At 48.2% G+C, this 20,071-nt stretch overlaps 1 protein-coding gene across 1 annotated transcript in view; it reads right to left on the bottom strand.

Moving 5' to 3' along the window:
• Positions 1-5,944: 5,944 nt before the first annotated feature.
• Positions 5,945-20,071, bottom strand: part of ckap2l (cytoskeleton associated protein 2-like) — a 38,065-nt gene continuing 23,938 nt past the window's right edge. Inside the window, exons 7-9 of the mRNA XM_038785506.1 lie at positions 18,113-18,185; positions 10,338-10,470; positions 5,945-6,291 (exon numbers count right to left, since the gene is read on the bottom strand). Of these exons, the coding sequence (XP_038641434.1) occupies positions 6,072-6,291; positions 10,338-10,470; positions 18,113-18,185 (426 nt within the window). The 3' untranslated portion in view covers positions 5,945-6,071. The remainder of the gene's footprint in view (positions 6,292-10,337; positions 10,471-18,112; positions 18,186-20,071) is intronic.

Below are 20,071 nucleotides of genomic sequence, written 5' to 3'. Positions count from 1 at the left end.
CGGCCCTCCAAGCCTGTACCAGTCATGATACCAACCTTGACCAAAGCCCTCAGCCCTTCCTTGTGCCGTATCTCTCTATACCCATCCTATCCATGGGTTTGTCAAGATGCCTTTTGAACGCCGTTAATGTATCTGCTTCCACACCCTCCCCTGGCAACGCGTTCCAGGCACTCACCACCCTCTGCGTAAAAAACCTGCCTCGCACATCTCCTCTAAACTTTGCCCCACGGACCTTAAACCTATGCCCCCTGGTGACTGACCCCTCCACCCTGGGAAAGAGTGCCTGCCCATCCACTCTATCCATGCCCCTCATAATCTTGTAGACCTCTATCAGGTCGCCCCTCAACCTCCGTCTTTCTAATGAAAACAGTCAGAGTCTATTCAGCCTCTCCGCATAGCTAACACCCTCCAGACCAGGCAACATCCTGGTAAACCTCCTCTGCACCCTCTCCAAAGCCTCCACATCCTTCTGGTAGCGTGGCGACCAGAATTGCGCGCAATATTCCAAGTGCGGCCTTCCCAAGGTTCTATCCAACTGCAGCACGACTTGCCAGTTTTTATACTCGATGCCCCGTCCAATGAAGGCAAGCATTCCGTCTGCTTTCTTGGCTACCTTGTCCACTTGTGCTGCCACCTTCAAAGATCTGTGGACAGTGCACGCCCAGATCTCTCTGACTTTCTGTATTCCTAAGAGTTTTGCCATTTACATATGTTTCCCCTCTCATTAGTAAAAAGTAGTACTGGAGAAATTAATGGAACTGACAGCTGGTGAATCCTCCTGGACCAGAAGCTCCCAGAGTGTTGTAAGAAGTAGCGGTCGAAATAGCTATGCACTGTCGATTGCACTATGGTGGCAATCTTTCAAAATTCTGTAATAATAATCTTTATTGTCACAAGTCGGCTGACATTAACACGGAACTGAAGTTACTGTGAAAAGTCCCTCGTCGCCACGTTCCGGCGCCTGTTCGGATACACTGAGGGAGAATTCAGAATGTCCAATTCACCCAACAGCACGTCTTTCAGGAGTTCTAGGAGGAAACCGGAGCACCCGGTGGATTGACTATGCCACAAGTCCTGAAAGACGTGCTGTTAGGTGAATTGGACATTCTGAATTCTCCCTCTGTGTACCCGAACAGGCGGCGGAATGTGGCGACTAGGGGCTTTTCACAGGAACTTCATTGCAGCGTTAATGTCAGCCTATTTGCGACATTAAGATTGTTATTAATTATTTAGAATTCTAACTTTCAATGGAGAAAGTTGAAGCAAGATAAGCTACGGTGTACAAGTTGGAGTTTGATGAAGTCAAAGGGATCAATCAGCTGTTAATCATAACATTACAAGGAACAAAAGAAAAGTACAGCACAGGAACAGGCCTTTCGGCCCTCCAAGCCTGCGCCGACCATGCTGCCCATCTAAACTAAAATCTTCTACACTTCCGGGGTCCGTATCCCTCTATTCCCATCCTATTCATGTATTTGTCAAGATGCCCCTTAAATGTCACTATCGTCCCTGCTTCCACCACCTCCTCCGGCAGCGAGTTCCAGGCACCCACTACCCTCTGTGTGAAAACTTGCCTCATACATCTCCTCTAAACCTTGCCCCTCGCACCTTAAACCTATGCCCCCTAGTAATTGACCCCTGTACCCTGGAGAAAAGTCTCTGACTATCCATCCTCATAATTTTGTAGACCTCTATCAGGTCGCCCCTCAACCTCCGTCGTTCCAGTGAGAACAAACCGAGTTTATTCAACCTCTCCTCATAGCTAATGCCCTCCATACCAGGCAACATCCTGGTAAATCTCTTCTGCACCCTCTACAAAGCCTCCACATCCTTCTGGTAACGTGGCAACCAGAATTGAACACAATACTCCCAAGTGTGGCCTAACTAAGGTTCTATACAGCTGTTAACATGACTTGCCAATTTTTATACTCAATGCCCCGGCCAATGAAGGCAAGCATGCCGTATGCCTTCTTGACTACCTTCTCCACTTGCGTTGCCCCTTTCAGTGACCTGTGGACCTGTACACCTAGATCTCTCTGACTTTCAATACTCTTGAGGGTTCTACCATTCACTGTATATTCCCTACCTGCATTAGACCTTCCAAAATGCAATACCTCACGTTTGTCCGGATTAAACTCCATCTGCCATTTCCCAAGTCTCCAAACGATCTAAATCCTGCTGTATCCTATGACAGTCCTCATTGCTATCCGCAATTCCACCAACCTTTGTGTCGTCTGCAAACTTACTAATCAGTCCAGTTACATTTTCCTCCAAATCATTTATATGTACTACGAACAGCAAAGGTCCCAGCACTGATCCCTGCGGAATACCACTAGTCACAGCCCTTCAATCAGAAAAGCACCCTTCCATTGCTACTCTCTGCCTTCTATGACCTAACCAGTTCTGTATCCACCTTGCCAGCTCACCTCTGATCCCGTGTGACTTCACCTTTTGTACCAGTCTACCATGAGGGACCTTGTCAAAGGCCTTACTGAAGTCCATGTAGACAACATCCACTGCCCTACCTGCATCAATTATCTTTGTGACCGCCTCAAAAAGCTCTTATCTAGTGAGACACGACCTCACCTTCCCTTCACAAATCCGTGCTGCCTCTCTCTAATACGTCCATTTGCTTCCAAATGGGAGTAGATCCTGTCTCGAAGAATTCTCTCCAGTAATTTCCCTACCACTGACGTAAGGCTCACTGGCCTGTAGTTCCCTGGATTATCCTTGCTACCCTTCTTAAACAAAGGAACAACATTGGCTATTCTCCAGTCCTCCGGGACATCACCTGAAGACAGTGAGGATCCAAAGATTTCTGTCAAGGCCTCAGCAATTTCCTCTCTTGCCTCCTTCAGTATTCTGGGGTAGATCCCATCAGGCCCTGGGGACTTATCCACCTTAATATTTTTCAAGACACCCAATACCTCTTCTTTTTGGGTCTCAATGTGACACAGGCTATCTACACACCCTTCTCCAGACTCAACATCCACCAATTCCTTCTCTTTGGGGAATACTGATGCAAAGTATTAATTTAGTACCTCACCCATTTCCTCTGGCTCCACACATAGATTCCCTCCCCCGTCCTTCAGTGGGCCAACACTTTCCCTGGCTACCCTCTTGCTTTTTATGGACGTGTAAAAAGCCTTGGGATTTTCCTTAACCCTATTTGCCAATGACTTTTCGTGACCCCCTTCTAGCTCTCCTGACTCCTTGCTTAAGTTCCTTCCTACTTTCCTTATATTCCACACAGGCTTCGTCTGTTCCCAGTCTTCCAGCCCTGACAAATTCCTCCTTGTAGGAGTATTTGCGTGACAGATTGAGATCAGGAAGGACATTAGTTACTTCCCAAAGGTTAGTAAGAGTGGCTACGGATGATGGACTGAATAAATTGGACATTAAGATTTACCATACTTTCAGTAATATTCCAGTCTGCTTCATTCCCTTCTTGGTTGATTGCCCAATAGGCATCGACTCCATGATTCCCGACATGGGCAACCCCAAGTTCAATCGGCCATTTTGTTTTTGGTAGTCCATACTGTGAGCGCTGCTAGTTAAGCTGATCCAGGGAGAGTAAGGTAAGTATAGCAACCCAACAGATCCACCAACTTAGCTCCTTATGTAGGATGAATGTTGGGCCACCGGAGGTATTGGGGTGGAGTCACTCATCACCTTCCTCGAAAACTCGCCCTCGTCTCCAAACTACTGCCCCATCTCCATCCTCCCATTCCTCTGTAAAAGTTATTGGCCAACTTTCCCATAATTCCAATTATCGTGGTCTGTTGTATCGGACCTTGGTAAGGCCGCACTTGAGAATATCGCGCACAATTCTGGTCGCCACACTACCAGAAGGATGTGGAGGCTTTAGAGAGGGTGCAGAGGAGGTTTACCAGGATGTTGCCTGGTCTGGAGGGTGTTAGCTATGCGGAGAGGCTGAATAGACTCGGACCGTTTTCATTAGAAAGACGAAGGTTGAGGGGCGACCTGATAGAGGCCTACAAGACTATGAGGGGCATGGATAGAGTGGATGGGCAGGCACTCTTTCCCAGGGTGGAGGGGTCAGTCACCAGGGGGCATAGGTTTAAGGTCCGTGAGGCAAAGTTTAGAGGAGATGTGGGAGGCAGGTTTTTTTACACAGAGGGTGGTGAGTGCCTGGAACGTGTTGCCAGGGGAGGTTGTGGAAACAGATACATTAACGGCGTTCAAAAGGCATCTCGACAAACACATGGATAGGATGGGTATAGAGGGATACGGCACAAAAAAAGGGCTGAGGGTTTTGGCAAAGGTTGGTATCAGCTGGCAGAGGTGTTCGCGGACTTTAACCTGTCCGTACTCCACTCCGAGGTCCCCACCTGCCTCAAGTGTGGCCATACCAAGATTCTATACAACTACAGCATGATTTGTCAGTTTTTATACTTGATGACTTGTCCAACGAAAGCAAGCATCCCGTCTGCTTTCTTGACTACCTTGTCCACTTGTGTTGCCACCTTCTGCACGCCCAGATCTCTGACTTTCTGTATTCCTGGAGGTTATCCATCTACGGTGTATTTCCCCTCTATGCTAGACCGACCAAAATGCATTACCTCACATTTGTATTCAAGGAAGTTAGGTACCATCCATAAAGCTGCATACACAGAAGGCATAATCAAAGAACAACAAAGGTATAATTGCCGAGACTAGGAAAAACCAGAGGCAGTTACCATCAGGCAGTCTCAGAAAGTGGACAGGCCAGTTTTCCAGTCACCAGGCCTGAGGCTATGTTTACAGCAAACAAGTTCTAAGTCAAGGCTGTGCAGAGAATCTTCGTAACAGCAGTTTTAAAATATCTTTGCTGGACCAGGAAAGAGACTGTTCCCAGGTTTGAGTATCATCCCTGTATTGTGGTACCTGTAGCTGGTTATTCAATTTGGATGCTGTTTGGGGAACAGGGTTAGTCTTAGTGTCCAGGTAGTGTAGATATACAGTGTAACAAGGAGTATGTTCTGTCGAAACTGTTTAACAATTCATACATCTCAATCGCACGAGTAGATTGGTCCGGTGTGCATTTGTCTTTATTTTAATAAAGAGCCTTCAATAATTATTACACAACGGCAGGACTATTTATTCTCGGTTGCCTCACACTAAAACAACTACACCCCCCCACGAACCGAAGCTCCTCACACTCGACGTGCTTCGTGACAAGCGCACACCATTCTCCTCCCCTGTCCCAGTGAGATTGTGCTCACACCTCAGGTGAGGCCAACTAGATCATCTTGAGCAAAGACCTTCCATTCTTGCTCCTGAACTTGTGGTGCCAGTTCTCTTATCTTAGAACCACAGAATTCCTATGGTGCCATTTGGCCCAGCGAGTCTATACGCACCCTACCGTGGCTCACTCTCTTCCCCCCCCCCCCCCCCCCCCCCTCCCCCGGCCGCCTTACCCCCGTAACCCCACCTAACCTATAGTTCTGGACACTAAGGGACAATGTATTGTGGTCAATCCACCCAACCTGCTCATCTGTGGACTGGAAGAAACCCAAGCAGACACGGGGAATACGTGGCCCCCGGTGCTGTGAGGCAGCAATGCTGATCACTGGGCCCCATCTCCCCTGTAGTTTACTGATAGCACCTAAATCTGCCCGTTTGCCACCTTTCCTCGATGTTGTCTGACTGCTTGTACCAGTAAAACCAGACAATGCATACGCAGGCCTGCACAAACTGCGCATTTGACTGAATCAACGCGCACAGGCTGTTTAGTCTGTGTCCGTTGACCAATGCGCTCCTTTACTCCATTGGGAGGGAGGGGGATTTGGCTGTTGGAACTGTGAGTACACGTGGTGGGAGGAAGCGCAAGCTCCAACAATAAATAAAAGTCCTGCCAACTTACCGGAATGATGCTGAAAAACAGATTATGACGTCCCCAAGGAGACATGTTTATGCCCAGAGATTTAGATCATTTTTAACATTATAAGCGACTAAAATTGTTTATTATGTACACTGTTAATACATTTCAATCATTATAACAAGGTTATTTACAGAAGAACTCAGGCAATGCCTGAAGTAGGTACATAAGTGCGTTAGGGAGCCACATTTCATTCGTTCAGCAGAGCCCGGTTTTCTCTGTACACGTAGGTTGCAGCTTCCTCCACAGCGAGAAGCTCATTCAGTGAGGTCACACAGCAGTCATGCTCTCTCAGGATCTCCGGGTGCGAAGCAGACACGTGCTCAATGCGGACGGAGCGGCGGACCGGGGTGAGGAACTTCACATCTTGTTTCCCAACCGACCGCATTCTGTCCACAGTGCCCTTGCCTCTGTGAAGAAAGATATTAGTTTGAAAAGGTCCACCATTTTAACCTCTCAAATCTGGGGCGGCAGGAAAGCCTGGAATCCATGTAGATCAGGAGCGAGACACCCCCCAACTGCCCAACAGGTCATCCATTCAGAATGGAGCCTGATAGAAAGCACTCCATCCAATCTAGAGGAGAAATACAAGAACGTGCGGCTTTCACAACCTCAGGAGCGTGTACACAGCAAGATTCAACAAGCATTGGATCATCTTTGTTCGTGATGTTGGTTGGAGGGATAAATATTGGCCGGGTTCAATACTGCAACAGGGGATAGAGTGCAAAAGTAGGGAAGTCTTGCTATAGCTGCACAAGGTATTGGCAAGACCTCATCTGGAATACTGTGTACAGCAGTGATAGGAAACTTAGATTAGTCAGTGGGCCCCCATCATCTCTGCGAGTTACAAGATGGAAATTGGGCTTGATGGTGATCTCAAGAGAAAACATTCAATACCCGCCAAATATTTCATAACTAGTTGCAGAGTAAAAGCTTAATTCTTTGTATATCAATAGAACTATCAACTTCAAACGGTAAAACAAGGTTTCCAGATTAAACACAGAGGGAATGCACAGCTCACAGTCAACGTTGTGAGGAATCAGCACACACCACACTTTCCCTTTCCTTTACGTGCAAATCACTTCAGTCATATGGGAAGAAAAAAATCCATGGTGACAGAGATCAGCGGAATTTGGAATCCAGACGTGGGCAACAGTCTCCTGGGCCGCACGCAGAGCCCAAATGGGCCGCACGCAGAGCCCAAATGGGCCGCACGCAGAGCCCAAATGGGCCGCACGCAGAGCCCAAATGGGCCGCACATCCCCCCCCTCCCCCGGGCTGCTCACCACTGGTGTACAGTTTTGGTCTCTTTACTCCTGGGAGGAAACATTTCCATTGGAAACAGTTCACAGAAGCTTATTCGGCTGATTCCTGAGGTGACGGGGTTACTTTATGAGATGTTGAGGTGGTTGGGCCCACACTGATTGGAATTTGGACGAGTGAGAGGCGCCCTTATAGAAATTGATCAGATTGTGAAGGGGTTTGGCAGGGTGGATGCCAAGATTCCCTTTGTGGGGGCAATCTGGAAGTAGGGGGTTCAGCTGAAGGATTCTTACATTGAAGATGGAGATGAGGAGGAATTTCTTCTCTCAGAGGGTTGTTAGTCATCCCCAACATGCAGTGGAGGCGGTGGGTCATTGCGGCCCAGTTAGACAGGTTTGTGATTGACAAGGAAGTCGAGGATTATGGAGGACAGGCAGGAAAGTGGAGTTAAGGCCACAGCCAGGTCAGGCATGATCCTGTTGAGTTGTGGATTAGGCCCCCATGGCCTCCTCCTGTTTATGTTCTGCTTAGGACAGCGGGAGAAAGCCCCAGCTGCTCATTGTGAAAGACCATTTGGCTGAATCGATTAGCTGAAACAGGGCAGTAATAGATTGTGTCTGGAATGCTTTGTGAACACACGTTGCTCTGGCGCAGGAAAGATTCGGCCAACAAGTCAAGGCTACACCAGTGTCAAAATAGCCTGAGGGGCCACGTCTGATCAGGTTGAAGTACGGCTATTCTTTACACAGAACTTCCCATTTAGGTTAGTCAGTAACAGGAGACACCATACAATCGCAAAAGCTGCCAAACAGCTAGTGAAACACAAAACTGCACACTTACACTCGAGTGCTTGGTCTGTGCTCCAAGAATATTTGTTAGAGCTGCCGTTAGCCTCAGCTCTCAATGATTGCAGGAGCAGGGAATTTTTAAAAAGCCAACGGTCCCATCCTGATACTAACTAATGTCTCCTTGAAAGTGAGTAAATGTGAATGGTGGAAACTCAACTCCGTATCCACCAAACATATTTTCCTGCTCCAATGATAGATCCAGTTGGCATATGGAGCGCGCCATGCGTACGATCAATCAAGTCTCCAGCCAACAGTGGCGCAGTGGGTTAGCCCTGCTCTCTCACGGCGCCGAGGTCCCGGGTTCGATTCCGGCTCTGGGTCACGGTCCGTGTGGAGTTTGCACATTCTCCCCGTGTCTGCGTGGGTTTGGCCCCCACAACCCAAAGATGTTCAGGTTAGGTGGATTGGCCGCGCTAAATTGGCCCTTAATTGGAAAAAAATGAATCGGGTACTCTAAATTTATTTTTAAGAAAGTCTCCGGCCAATGATGCCTCTGAAGAATATCAGGAGTCCGTTGGTAAACGTATATCAGCAAAGGGAGAAAATTAGAAAGGGCAGCACACAACTCACTTTCTCAAACAAAATTCATTGATTTCTACTGTTGGGCTTATCGGGCAGTCAGGACATTGAACTGACTGGAGCCCCACAGGCATCACAATTCAGATCCCCATCACGTTGACATAGCCCTCAACCACTTGGACCTACAGTGGAATTGCGAAAGCTCAAACAGGCTTCTAGGTGGATGGCACGTGCACAAAACAGAGAAGGATGAAAACAGTGCACTGCCCTGCTCCCATCAGTAGAGGGCATCATCCGGAGTGGTGGAATGGGGAAGCTGGAGTTGGAATAAGCTTACGTTTACAGAGGAGAGCGCTGAAATAGCCAGGTCGCACTGAAATATACAGGTCGGGAAGTACCAAAGGCATGGATGAGAGTTCCAGCAGTGGAAGAGCTGATGGAGTTGAGGGAGTTCTGGAGGAGGGAGGCAGCAGTCTTAAGGTCGGAGATAAATAAACGCAAGGATTGAGAGAGCAGCAAATGCCGCAAATACACTGGCCAATCAGCATCTGAAATTTTTCTTTGATAGCTGCTGATTTGAGAATTTTCTGTGCATTCTTTAATATAAACCTCTTGTCGCCGTATGGCCAACTGGTAACCTTCTACAAAGCATGATGGGAAAAGTAGCCAACCTAACACACCATTGTTTCTGCAAAGATGATCAGATGTACTCAACATGAAATCACTGTAGGTGCTAAGAATGCTAAAATAAAGATATAAAGAGAGCAAGGCCAACAGATGTGCTGGAGGAAAACGGGTAACAGGTCAGCAGTGTACGTGGCAAAAGAACATTCTTGAGTCTGTAAGAAACTGGATAAAAATGGAGAAGTTAGCAACGTCAGCAGAGACACCCGTGGGACCATGCAGAGTACAAGGACAGCCCCAGGACCACGACAGGAGACCAGTCCAACTTCAGGGAGATTGGCAACCTCATCTTGCAACTTGAAATATCGGAATCCAAACCGCGAGTCTGGTGGTTCATTGTAACAAGTAATCAGTACTTCGACGAGCAGAATAAAGAGCAGTTCAGTGTTTACCAAGTGTTTTAAACAGTAATACAGATTCAGGTGGGGAAACAGCAAGAGTTTCTGTGTCCGCCACGTCAGTTGGAGGGCAACAATTGGTGCCCCAGTTCCTGGGTGGGACTCATAAGATAATTCCCCACCTGGCTTGCAAAAAACAGAACAAATCTGTTGGCCTTGCTCTCTTCTAATATTCTTAGCAACTGCAGTGATTTCATGTTGAGTGCATCTTATCACACTTGCTTGCAGAAACAATTGCGCTGTGTACGGTTGGCTACTTTTCCCATCATGCTTTGCAGGTTAGCTGTTGGCCATGTGGCGCCATCACAATGTGAAGGAGCAGCGGCGGAAATGGGAACTATGTTCAGAATTACAAAAGAAACAGCTGACTCAAAAGCCTGAATACTTTCATGAAGGAAACATATACATTTCAAAAGGCAGCTGGCTCAGTGTGTCAGCTGGACAGACCCAAGGCCTTCCCACCCAGCGATCCACAATACTGTCCACTCTCGCTTCCTCAATCCATGTCTCATTCCCCGGGGAGTTAGAGATTCCCAACTCGTCAGCAGGACCCAGTCTAGACTCTCGCTGCCTGGCCTTCTAATAATGGATGGTTGTTGCGATCAGAGAATAGACGATGAAACCTGCCATCAATTAAAGGAATCTTTGTGCGTCACCCTCTTGCGAGGAACTCCAGCAGATTTAAATGTAATTATTGTTTGACACCCCCACTCAATTAAAAGCAAAACGGATCCAATCCCTTACCTGAGCACTTGAGATGTTGCGGTAACTCTGTATTTGATGACAGATGAATCATGCCCATTTGTTTTCATTGCTGTTGAATGTGGTGTGGCAATGGCTAATTCGCCACAATCTTCAGTCTCATTATCTTCAGTTTCTATCACAGAACAAGAGGAGTCAAAGTTGAGGAAAAGCCAATCAAAATTTGGCAGCAAAAGTGAGGCCAAGCAGTATAAACTGAAAGGTACAATTTGAAAGAGGGCGCATAGATATTGTTAAGGGTCAACGGTGGGAAGGCTGGGTTGGAAAAGTGCTTAATAAAACAAATGGATTACTGAGCTTCATAACTCGTCATAGATTTGGAAAGGAAACTATGCTGAACTTTTACAAAGTGCTTTGTCCAATTCTGGGAAGGATGTGAAGGCATCGGGGAGGGTGCAGAAAAGATTCAGGTGAACTATAGAATCCCACAGTGCAGAAGGAGGCCATTCGGCCCATCAGGTCTGCACCAACTCTTCAAAAGAGCACTGCAACCTAGACCTACTTCCCCGCCCCATCCAAGGGCAATTTATCACGGCCAATCCACCTCATCTGCACAGCTTTGGACTGTGGGAGGAAACCCACATAGACCCGGTGGGGGGGAGAACTTGCAGACTCGGCACAGAGAGTCACCAGAGGCTGGAATTGAACCTGGGACCCTGGAACTGTGAGGCAGCAGTGCTAACCGCTGTGCCACCGCCCAGAAAGGAACTTCAGGTGCATGAATAGATTGGAGAAGCTGGGATTGTTCTCCTTCAAGAACAGGCTGGGAGGTGATTGGATAGAACTGTTCGAGATAGGGAGGGATCGGGACAGAAACCGACAGAAGCAGATTTTCCAAAAAGCAAAGGCGGCATGAGGAAGAAGCTTTTTCTGCAGGACTCTATCTCCCTGCCAGTAAATATTTTATTGTACACTGTCTGCATGGCTCAGTTTAGTCAGATCCTTCCTTACAGCTTTACATAGAAGAAAATAGGCTTCTCTAAACCCGGTTCAGTGCCGCTTCTCCGAGAGCGACGCCCAGGACAAGGCACTGAATTCCACTAGCAGTTTCCTCACTGTAACCTCCACATAGGTACAGTATCAAACATTCAACTACAACAGGAGACACAAGACTGACCCCCAAACAAGAGATGATTCTCTTTGGGAAACAGTAGTATTTTGTCTGGAGTGTCTATGTTCACAAGCAACGTCTGCTTCTGTCCCAGAACTGTTGGACTGACGCCCATTATTCAGACTTCAACTGCACGATAAGGGACGTGCTATTTCACAAGAGGAAGGTGCGCAAAGCCAGCCTGAAGCAGTCCTCACCTCAACACAGGTACTTTTCAACAAAATGCACAGACAGCAATCAGGAAGCGGAGCCGGGAAGCTCCCGGATGGAGATGCTTGCCCGTCAGAATTCCCCTGCCACACAGCCAACTAACTAACTCAGAGATGTCAGGCTGCAGTTCCAACCAAGGTTGTGGGTCTGAAACATCGGACAGGTAATTAGGGACGGGCAATAAACACTGGCTTCTCATGAACAAACTAAATGCAATTGAATATTCCCAGCATTTTGGTTGTATTTGAGATATTCCACAGTATTTTGTATGAGGGAAGGGTAAGGCAGGAGCTGGAGGTGCCATTGGGGCTGAGTGAATTGTGTGTATTGGTTCAATGCAGTCAGAGAAGGCACTGGGCCCAGACAGACTACCTGTGGAATTTTAGAAACAGTTGCGACATGGCTAAGGTGCTGCAACCTGTTTGGAAGGGTGCCTACTGGGGGTAATTTCGGAGGATCAGGCGGGTTTTGTTAAGGACCGGCCGTTGGCAGCCAACATTAGGAAATTTCGGAGTCTGGTGCTGCTGCGTTTGGCAGGGGTCAATCCAGAGATAATCATTGCCATGGACACGCACAAAGCATTCGACCGGGTGGAGTGGAGGTACCTTTTTGAGATTGGGGCAGTTTAGATGTGGGCCTAAATTCATTGTGTGTGTTAAGCTTTTGAACAGGGCCCCACTGCGAGCGTTCATACCAATGCATTGAGTTTGTGGTACTTTCGGTTGTATAGGGGTACAAGGGCAGGGATGTCCACTATTCGCTCTGGCAATTGAGCTGTGCCCATTGCACTTGGGTCGTCAGCTGGGTGAAAGGGTATAGAGGGGAAGCATAGGGTGTCCCTGCATGCTGACCATTTATTGCTGTATATCGCGGATTCTCTCTCTAACGTGGGGAAGATAGTTGAAGTGCTTAGAAAGTTTACTGCCTTCTCAGGATATAGATTGAACATTGTCAAGAGTGAGGTTTACCAGTGAACCCTCCCTGGAAGGGAGATGATCTGGGGAGTCTACCATTTTCGTCTGGCCAGGACTAGTGTTAGGTACCTGAGAATGCGGGCGGCTCATGACCGGCCTTCGCTAGAGAAGTTGAACCTGGCCAGGCTGGTACAGATGGTGAAGGCGGTCTGGAAGAGGTGCAATAGCCTCTGTTGTCTTTGGTTAGAAAAGTTCAGATGGTGAAGATGAACATCCTTCTTTGTGTTTCAATGTCTCCCAGACTTTTTCCCCAAAAATCTTTTTTTAGTAGGGTCAACAAGTTAATTTCGACTTTTGTTTGGGAGGGTAAGATCCCTTGGGTTCTAAAGGCTTTCTTTCAGATCAGAGGATTAGATAGGGTGGACAGCGAGCCTTTTTCCTCGGATGGTGATGTCCAGCACGAGGGGACATAGCTTTAAATTGAGGGGAGATAGATATAGGAGAGATGTCAGAGGTAGGTTCTTTACTCAGAGAGTTGTAAGGGCGTGGAATGACCTGCCTGCAACAGTAGTGGACTCGCCAACACTAAACGCATTCAAATGGTCATTGGATAGGCATATGGACGATAAGGGAATAATGTAGAGGGACTTTAGAGGGGTTTCACAGGACGGCGCAACATCGAGGGCCGAAGGGCCTGTACTGCGCTGTAATGTTCTATGATGTAGCATAGGGGCTGTTTAGCACAACGCTAAATTGCTGGCTTTGAAAGCAGATCAAGCAGGCCAGCAGCACGGTTCGATTCCAGTAACAGCCTCCCCGAACAGGTGCCGGAATGTGGCGACTAGGGGTCGCAGTAACTTCATTTGAAGCCTACTCGTGACAATAAGCGATTTTCATTTCATTACCGAGTGGCAAACATTGAGAAAGTGTGGGGGTGGGTTAAGGACCCAGGCTTGGATGGAGGAGGCTTCTTGTATATGTTGAGTTTGAGGGCACTTGTTACTGCTCCTCTTTCGTTCTCAGGCCAGATTCGTCTCAAGCCCAATGGTAATAGTCTCTCTGAGAATATGGAATCAATTCAGACACCACTTTAGGGTTTGTGTCGCAACTGGCGCCATCTGTGGGAAAAACAGGTTCATACCAGCTGGGATGGATTTGATATTTGGATCTGGGAAAGGGAGGGGGGCCAAGAGGTTTAGGGACTTCTTCGTGGAGGGTTGGTTTGCGGGACTGGAGGAGTTGTTGAAGAAGTTCCAACTCCCAGGAGGGAAGGTTTGTAGGTATTTGCAGGTACGGAACTTGTATGAAAGGAATTCCCTTTGTTTCCTTGGTTACCGGTGCTGTCTGTTGATGAGATAGGGACAGGGAGGATATCAGTACGGGCGGCTACTTCCCAGGTGTAGAAGACAGATGGGAGTGTTGCTCGAGGGGCCCAGCGAACCACTCAGATGCTTTGGTCCTGCCCTAAGTTGGTTAAGTTCTGGGTTTACTGCAAAACAATGTTGGAGATTTGGGGAGTTAGAGCGAAGTCGTGGCCAATGGTGGTGTCCTTCGGAGTGTCGGACTTGCTGGGGCTGCAGGAGGGCGAGAAGGTGGATGTCTTGGCCTTCGCCTCTCTGATAGCCCAGAGGCGAGTCTTGCTCAGATGGAAGGGCATCGGCGTTGCCTCAGGCTTCAGCATGGTTGGGGGATTTGTCAGAATTCCTGCATTTTGGAAAAGATAAAGTACGACATAAGGGGATCTAAGGAGGGGTTTTAGTCAAGGTGGGGCCGTTCATGACTTTCTTTAAGGGGCTGGCTGGCTGTTGCCAGCAAGTGTTTGGGGGGGGGGGGGGCGGCGGCGAAGATACTTTTAAAATTGCGTACACTTGTTTAACCATTTGTTATAATTGAAAAACGTTTTGAATAATGACACTCTTTGAAAAAAACTTCCCTCCAATTCTATATTAATGTGGCTCCTGGTTATTGGCCTCCATAATGGTAATAGGGCCTCCCTACCCACTCTCTCAACCCACTCAATTAAATCTCCCCTCAGCGTCATCTGTCCCAAGACAACCCCCACCTATCCAATCTTTCCACAGACAAAAGAAATGTCGTCAATCTCTCGTATGCGACTAAATCCTTCCTTGCAATGCTGATTTGTGGCCTCGTGTTTTGTACATCACTTCCTTGCGTTGAAATTCTGTGCCTTGGTTAATGAAGGAGGGTACCCCAATGCCTTCTTAACCACATTGTCTCTCTACCTCTCTGGCTATCTTCATGGATCTGCAGATATGTATGTCTCTATGCTTCCCAGTATTGAGGCGAGCCAGTGTCATCACGTTGGACCTCCGTCAAAAGCCTTGCTCAAAAGCATGTAGATAATATTAACTTAACTACCCTGACAACACGAACTGAATCATTGGGACATGACCTTGCTGTACAAATCCCGACGGACTGTCCTTGATGAACAAATGACTGAATACTTGTCCAATTTGTTTAATTTTCCATCTGTGGAGGTTAGGGCGACCTGTAAAAACTATATTCCTTTTTAGACAATGGTGCAGTGTTACAAATCCTCTTGGAGGGAATTGGGAAAGGATGATTCGAGCTCCTACCATTTACTCCCACTAACTCGCTCAACACCCTGGGGTAGATTTCATCTGGAGCCTGGTGACCTCTCAACTTTCCAAATGACGTGAACACCTTAATATTTCCCGTCCCACTGTGTGCACCCCCTCCATAACTACAATGTCTACATCATCACCCTCCTACACTTATCAAGAACTACCCCCATGTCTTCCACCTCTGAACTTCACTGACTATTCTGTCTCGAATCAGCCTCTCTCGTTACTTATTTATCCTCGTGCTCCTTGGGATCTTTTTCGGGGTTCCCCTGATTTTACTTGCCAATATTTTCTCAACCCCTCTCTTTATTTCCCCGATTTGCCTTTTGAATCATCCAGCACTTTCTGGGATTCTGACCGAAATTCTCCCAAAGGGAGGCAAAGTGCCGACGCCGGAGTGAAACCCGGAGTGTTTCACTCCGGTGTCAGAGGCTGCTCCTCGCCCCCTATTCTCCCACCCCCAGGGGACGAGGAGCGGCGGCGCGTTAATCTCGCGCGCCGGGCCTTGATGCTTGCATCAAAGCGGCGCGGCCTGAATGACGTGGCCAGCGGCGCCTAAATGACGTCACCCGTGCATGCGCAGGTTGGTCGGCGCCAACCCGCGCATGCGCGGTTGTCTTCTTCCCCTCCGCTGCCCCGCAAGACATGGCGGATTGATCTTGCGGGGTGGCGGAGGGAAAAGAGTGCGTCTTTCAGAGACGCTGGCCCGACGATAGGTGGGCACCGATCGCGGGCCAGACCCCTCCTGAGCACGTCCCTGGTGCTTGGTCCCTCCGCCCCCCACAGGCCCCACACGCAGCGGTCGCGCGATGTTCACGCCGGCAGTGACCAGGTGCGGTTGGCGCCAGCGTGAACCGGTCAGATTCGGCAGGCCGCTCGGCCCATCCAGGCCGGAGAATCGCCGCTCGACTGGAGCGGCGATTCTCCAGGCGGCCTGTCTCAAAACGCGACACACAGTTTTGGTGGGGGTGGGAGAATCGCGTGGGGGTGCCAGGGCGGCGTGGCGTGATTCGCCCGGCACTCCGCGATTCTCCCACCCGGCGATGGGTCGGAGAATCGCGCCCCTCGCCTTTGTGGTGTTGAGCTCTTTGCATCTTTAAAAAAAAAATTTAATTCCAGGGATGTTGGCGTCACTGGCATTCAATGCCCATCCCTAATTGCCCCTTCAGAAGGTGGCGCTGAGCTGCTTTCTTGAACTGCTGGTGTAGGCACACCCACAGTGCTGTTAGAAAGCGAGTTGCAAAGTTTGAGGCAGCAACAGCAGAGAAATGGCCGCGATATTTCAAAGTCAAGACACGTTTTCTTTTGCCTTAGCCGATCAGTTACTCTTTCAATCTAACTCCGCGTGGATGTCAGAGTCCCACCGTTATTCTTTCCATGAATAGATTTGTTCTGAACCCCTGTAATATCTTCTGCTGACCCCACCCTGATTTTCTGTCAAAGTAGTTGTTTCAAACCCACTTGTTCCAAATCACATCAGCTCAGTAAAACTAGGTTTATCCCAATTTGAAACTTTGACACACGGACCATATTTTCCACAGTGGCCCCAAATCAAATTGAATTATGATCACCATCACCACAATGCTCCCCTTTTCCACTGCCCAACTTCATTCCCTAAAACAAAGTTCAGAACTGCCCCTTCAGTTGTTGGACTGGTCTTTCTACGGGTTCAAAACAGTTCTCCTCAATACTTGTTAAGAATTGTACACCCATATTCCTGGATTCTGATTTTTATCCCAGTTATTGGAGGGGTTGAAATCCCCTCTATTACTGCCTTGGTGTTTCTGTAATTCCCAACAACTTGACTACATATTTACTGCACCTTCCCGTATTCAGAGTTTGTCCCAGCAGTGTAAGTGCCCCATTTTAATTCCGCAGTTCACCTCTATTGCTTTGTTTGAAGATCTGCTTTGCGTTTCTGCATTCCTCACAGCTGAGGGATTCTCTCTGACCAATATTGCTGACTCCGTCCCTTTTTATCCCCATTCTATCCTGCTTGAAAGCCCTGTAAGCTGTAATATTGAGCCCGCCCTTAAGCCATGTTTTAGTAATACATTACATACTTCCAACCATCCATCTCTCTCTCCCTGTGCCCTCAGCTCCATAGGCTCCTTGCATTGAAGTATATATACCATTAATCACTGAACTTTGTCGATATTGTTGCCCTCATTTTCACTGCCTTTCAATTCTAGCAGGCCCCAAGCATCGTGCTCCAGCTACCTGTACCATAGAATGATCCATACAATGCCTACAGTGCCCATTGTGTCTGCACCAACCCTCTAAAAGAGCACCCTACATGGGCCCACTCCCCCACCCTATCCCTGTAACCTTGCCCAACCTGCACATCATTGGACTGTGGGAGGAATCCGGAGGAAACCCACGCAGACACGGGGAGACCGTGCGACAGACAGTCACCCAGGGCCAGAATTGGACCCTGGTCCCTGGCGCTGTGTGGCAGCAATGCTAACCCATGCCACCCATCTGCATGACCCTCCGATTTCTGGCGGAGGTCTCGAAGACCTGCATGTACAAACACATTTGGGATGGTATTGGCACAAGTATGGATCACAGTCCTGTTCACCAGCAGTCCCCTCCCTCAATGCTTTGTAAGGGCTCAAGTGGCATCCTGGGCCTTGACGCCAGGGAGGCAATGTGCCATCCGACACTCGCGTCTGTGGGCACAGAAACACCGGACTGTTCCCCCGCCTGTATAACTCCTCCAATCACGATTGCTTTTTCTCCCCTTCGCATTGAGCCAGCTGTGGCAATGGCTCTAGCCACCCTCCTCCTCAGCGGAGCCATCTCCATCACGGGCACAGTTTTCTCTGAGGGTGCAGGTATTACAAACGGAGATTAATTGTTTCACCTCGAAGGAGCTCAGCTGAACAACGCTCCAGTTCATCTCTGTGAATTTACCTGCGGAGGCGGGTTGAGAGCTGGCATTCCTCATGATGGCTTCTACAAGTGCATATCGCAGCTCTTCAACGGGCTGAAAAAGGTAGCCAGAGTTTGTTATTGCACCCACAAGTACACGAGGGCTTGTGCATTTTGACAATAAAACAAGAATTGGCATTGGCCATCGCTGAAGCGATTCAGCTTTTTCTACACAACATGCAGGAGCAGATTTTCTGCATCGCCACTGCGGGCCCAAGACATTGAAAATTTGCCTCATAATATCGTCACCCAGTACAACACATCACAAGAAATTGTTAAGTGGCTACACAGGGCGGCCGTGTGGAACTACATCAATGAAAGTTTACAATGTATATTCATCTCAATTCTCTTTCTGATCCCCAATTTAAAACCTGCACTGCACAGATTGAGATCGAGAGCAGACAAACAGGTGGCACAGTGGTTAGCTCTGCTGCCTCGCAATGCTACGGCTCGGGTTTGATTCCAACCTGGAGTGATTGTGTGGAGTTTAGACGTTCTTCCCCTGTCTGCGTGGGTTTCCTCTGGGTGCTCCGGTTTCCTCCCACAGTCTAAAGGTGCGCAAGGTTACGGGGATAGGTTCTCTTTGGGAGGGGCAGTGCAGACTCAATGGGCCAAATGGCCCCCCTTCTGCACTGTAGGGATTCCACGGAGATATTCAGGCAAACCAAGGTATTTTTCTCTGCCACCTTTCCCGAAGGCGATACCTCTTTCTGAGCTTCAGTTCCATTAGCACGGTTACCAAAATTCTCTCCGACACGTGGTTGGCCTTACACAGCCGTTAGAGAATCAAGAGCCCTGGCTCACTTTCCACTAGGATACTGAGGATAACTTTTGAACCCATGAGATCATCTCGACTGAGACTGGCCGGTTTACAGACTGAATTAAACCAGAGATCTTCAAATCTGTGCAGTAGTGTGGTGCGCACATCACCATATTTAGGTTTGATCACATTGGCTTACACACTCGGATCTGTTTGGGCAAAAATATATAATCTTGATTGATGGTGTTGGGGTGTTGAGTGGATCAGACCGGATCTGACCAGGTATGTCTGTGTGGCCGAAGAAAATTATTTGCAGCCTTAAATTATTAAAATGGAACTTGCTGCTTCAAGTGAAAAGCTGCCTGCTCCATTTGTGAAAGAACAGGGTGGCATTTCCCAACCAAGCAGGCTTGGAGGGCCCGTTCCTGTGCTGTATTGTTCTTCTTAAGGAACATTAAACTGCATGTGAACAGTGCTCACAGTCTAATGGGCCAGTCTTTGCAGTCAGAAGCCAAGCAGGGAGACAGGCTGAGAGGCTTGGTGACTGCTGTGGTGAGATCTCGAATCCTCTCCACTGTGCCATAGTTTTAATAGGGGTTCCCAAGCCTTGAGCTGTGGTCATGCCGTCAAGCTGTCCAAGCAGCCAATTGCATTAAAGCATTCTCACGACACGCTAACCAGGAAAAGGAAAGCGCTAATCACTTTTAAAACTTTTTTTTTTATCAGATGAGGTCTCACAGGGCTAAGATAGAAGCGGAAATTCACAAACTAACTATATGGGCAGCACGGTGGCGCAGTGGTTAGCACTGCTGCATCACGGTGCCGAGGACCCGGGTTCGATCCTGGCCCTGGGTCCCTCTCCGTGCGGAGTTTGCACATTCTCCCCGTGTCTGCGTGGGTCTCACCCCCACAACCCAAAGATGCGCAGGTTAGGTGGATTGGCCGCGCTAAATTGCCCCTTAATTGGAAAAAAATTAATTGGGTACTCTAAATAAACAGAAAATGAATGATATAATTTAACAAGTCAAAATAATCTAGTAACTAATCATAATGGAAATGTGTAACAACATTCCACAAATACAAATGTATTTTTTTTAGGATGAGATCAGTCGTTAACCAAGATTGCGGCCAAAAACATTTCATTGAGCAAGGCTTACCTTTAGTGTTTCTACAGTCTTAAC

The sequence above is a fragment of the Scyliorhinus canicula genome, chromosome 26 (assembly GCF_902713615.1).
Source record: "Scyliorhinus canicula chromosome 26, sScyCan1.1, whole genome shotgun sequence".
NCBI lineage: Eukaryota > Metazoa > Chordata > Chondrichthyes > Carcharhiniformes > Scyliorhinidae > Scyliorhinus > Scyliorhinus canicula.
This window is presented reverse-complemented; position numbering and strand designations above follow the sequence as displayed.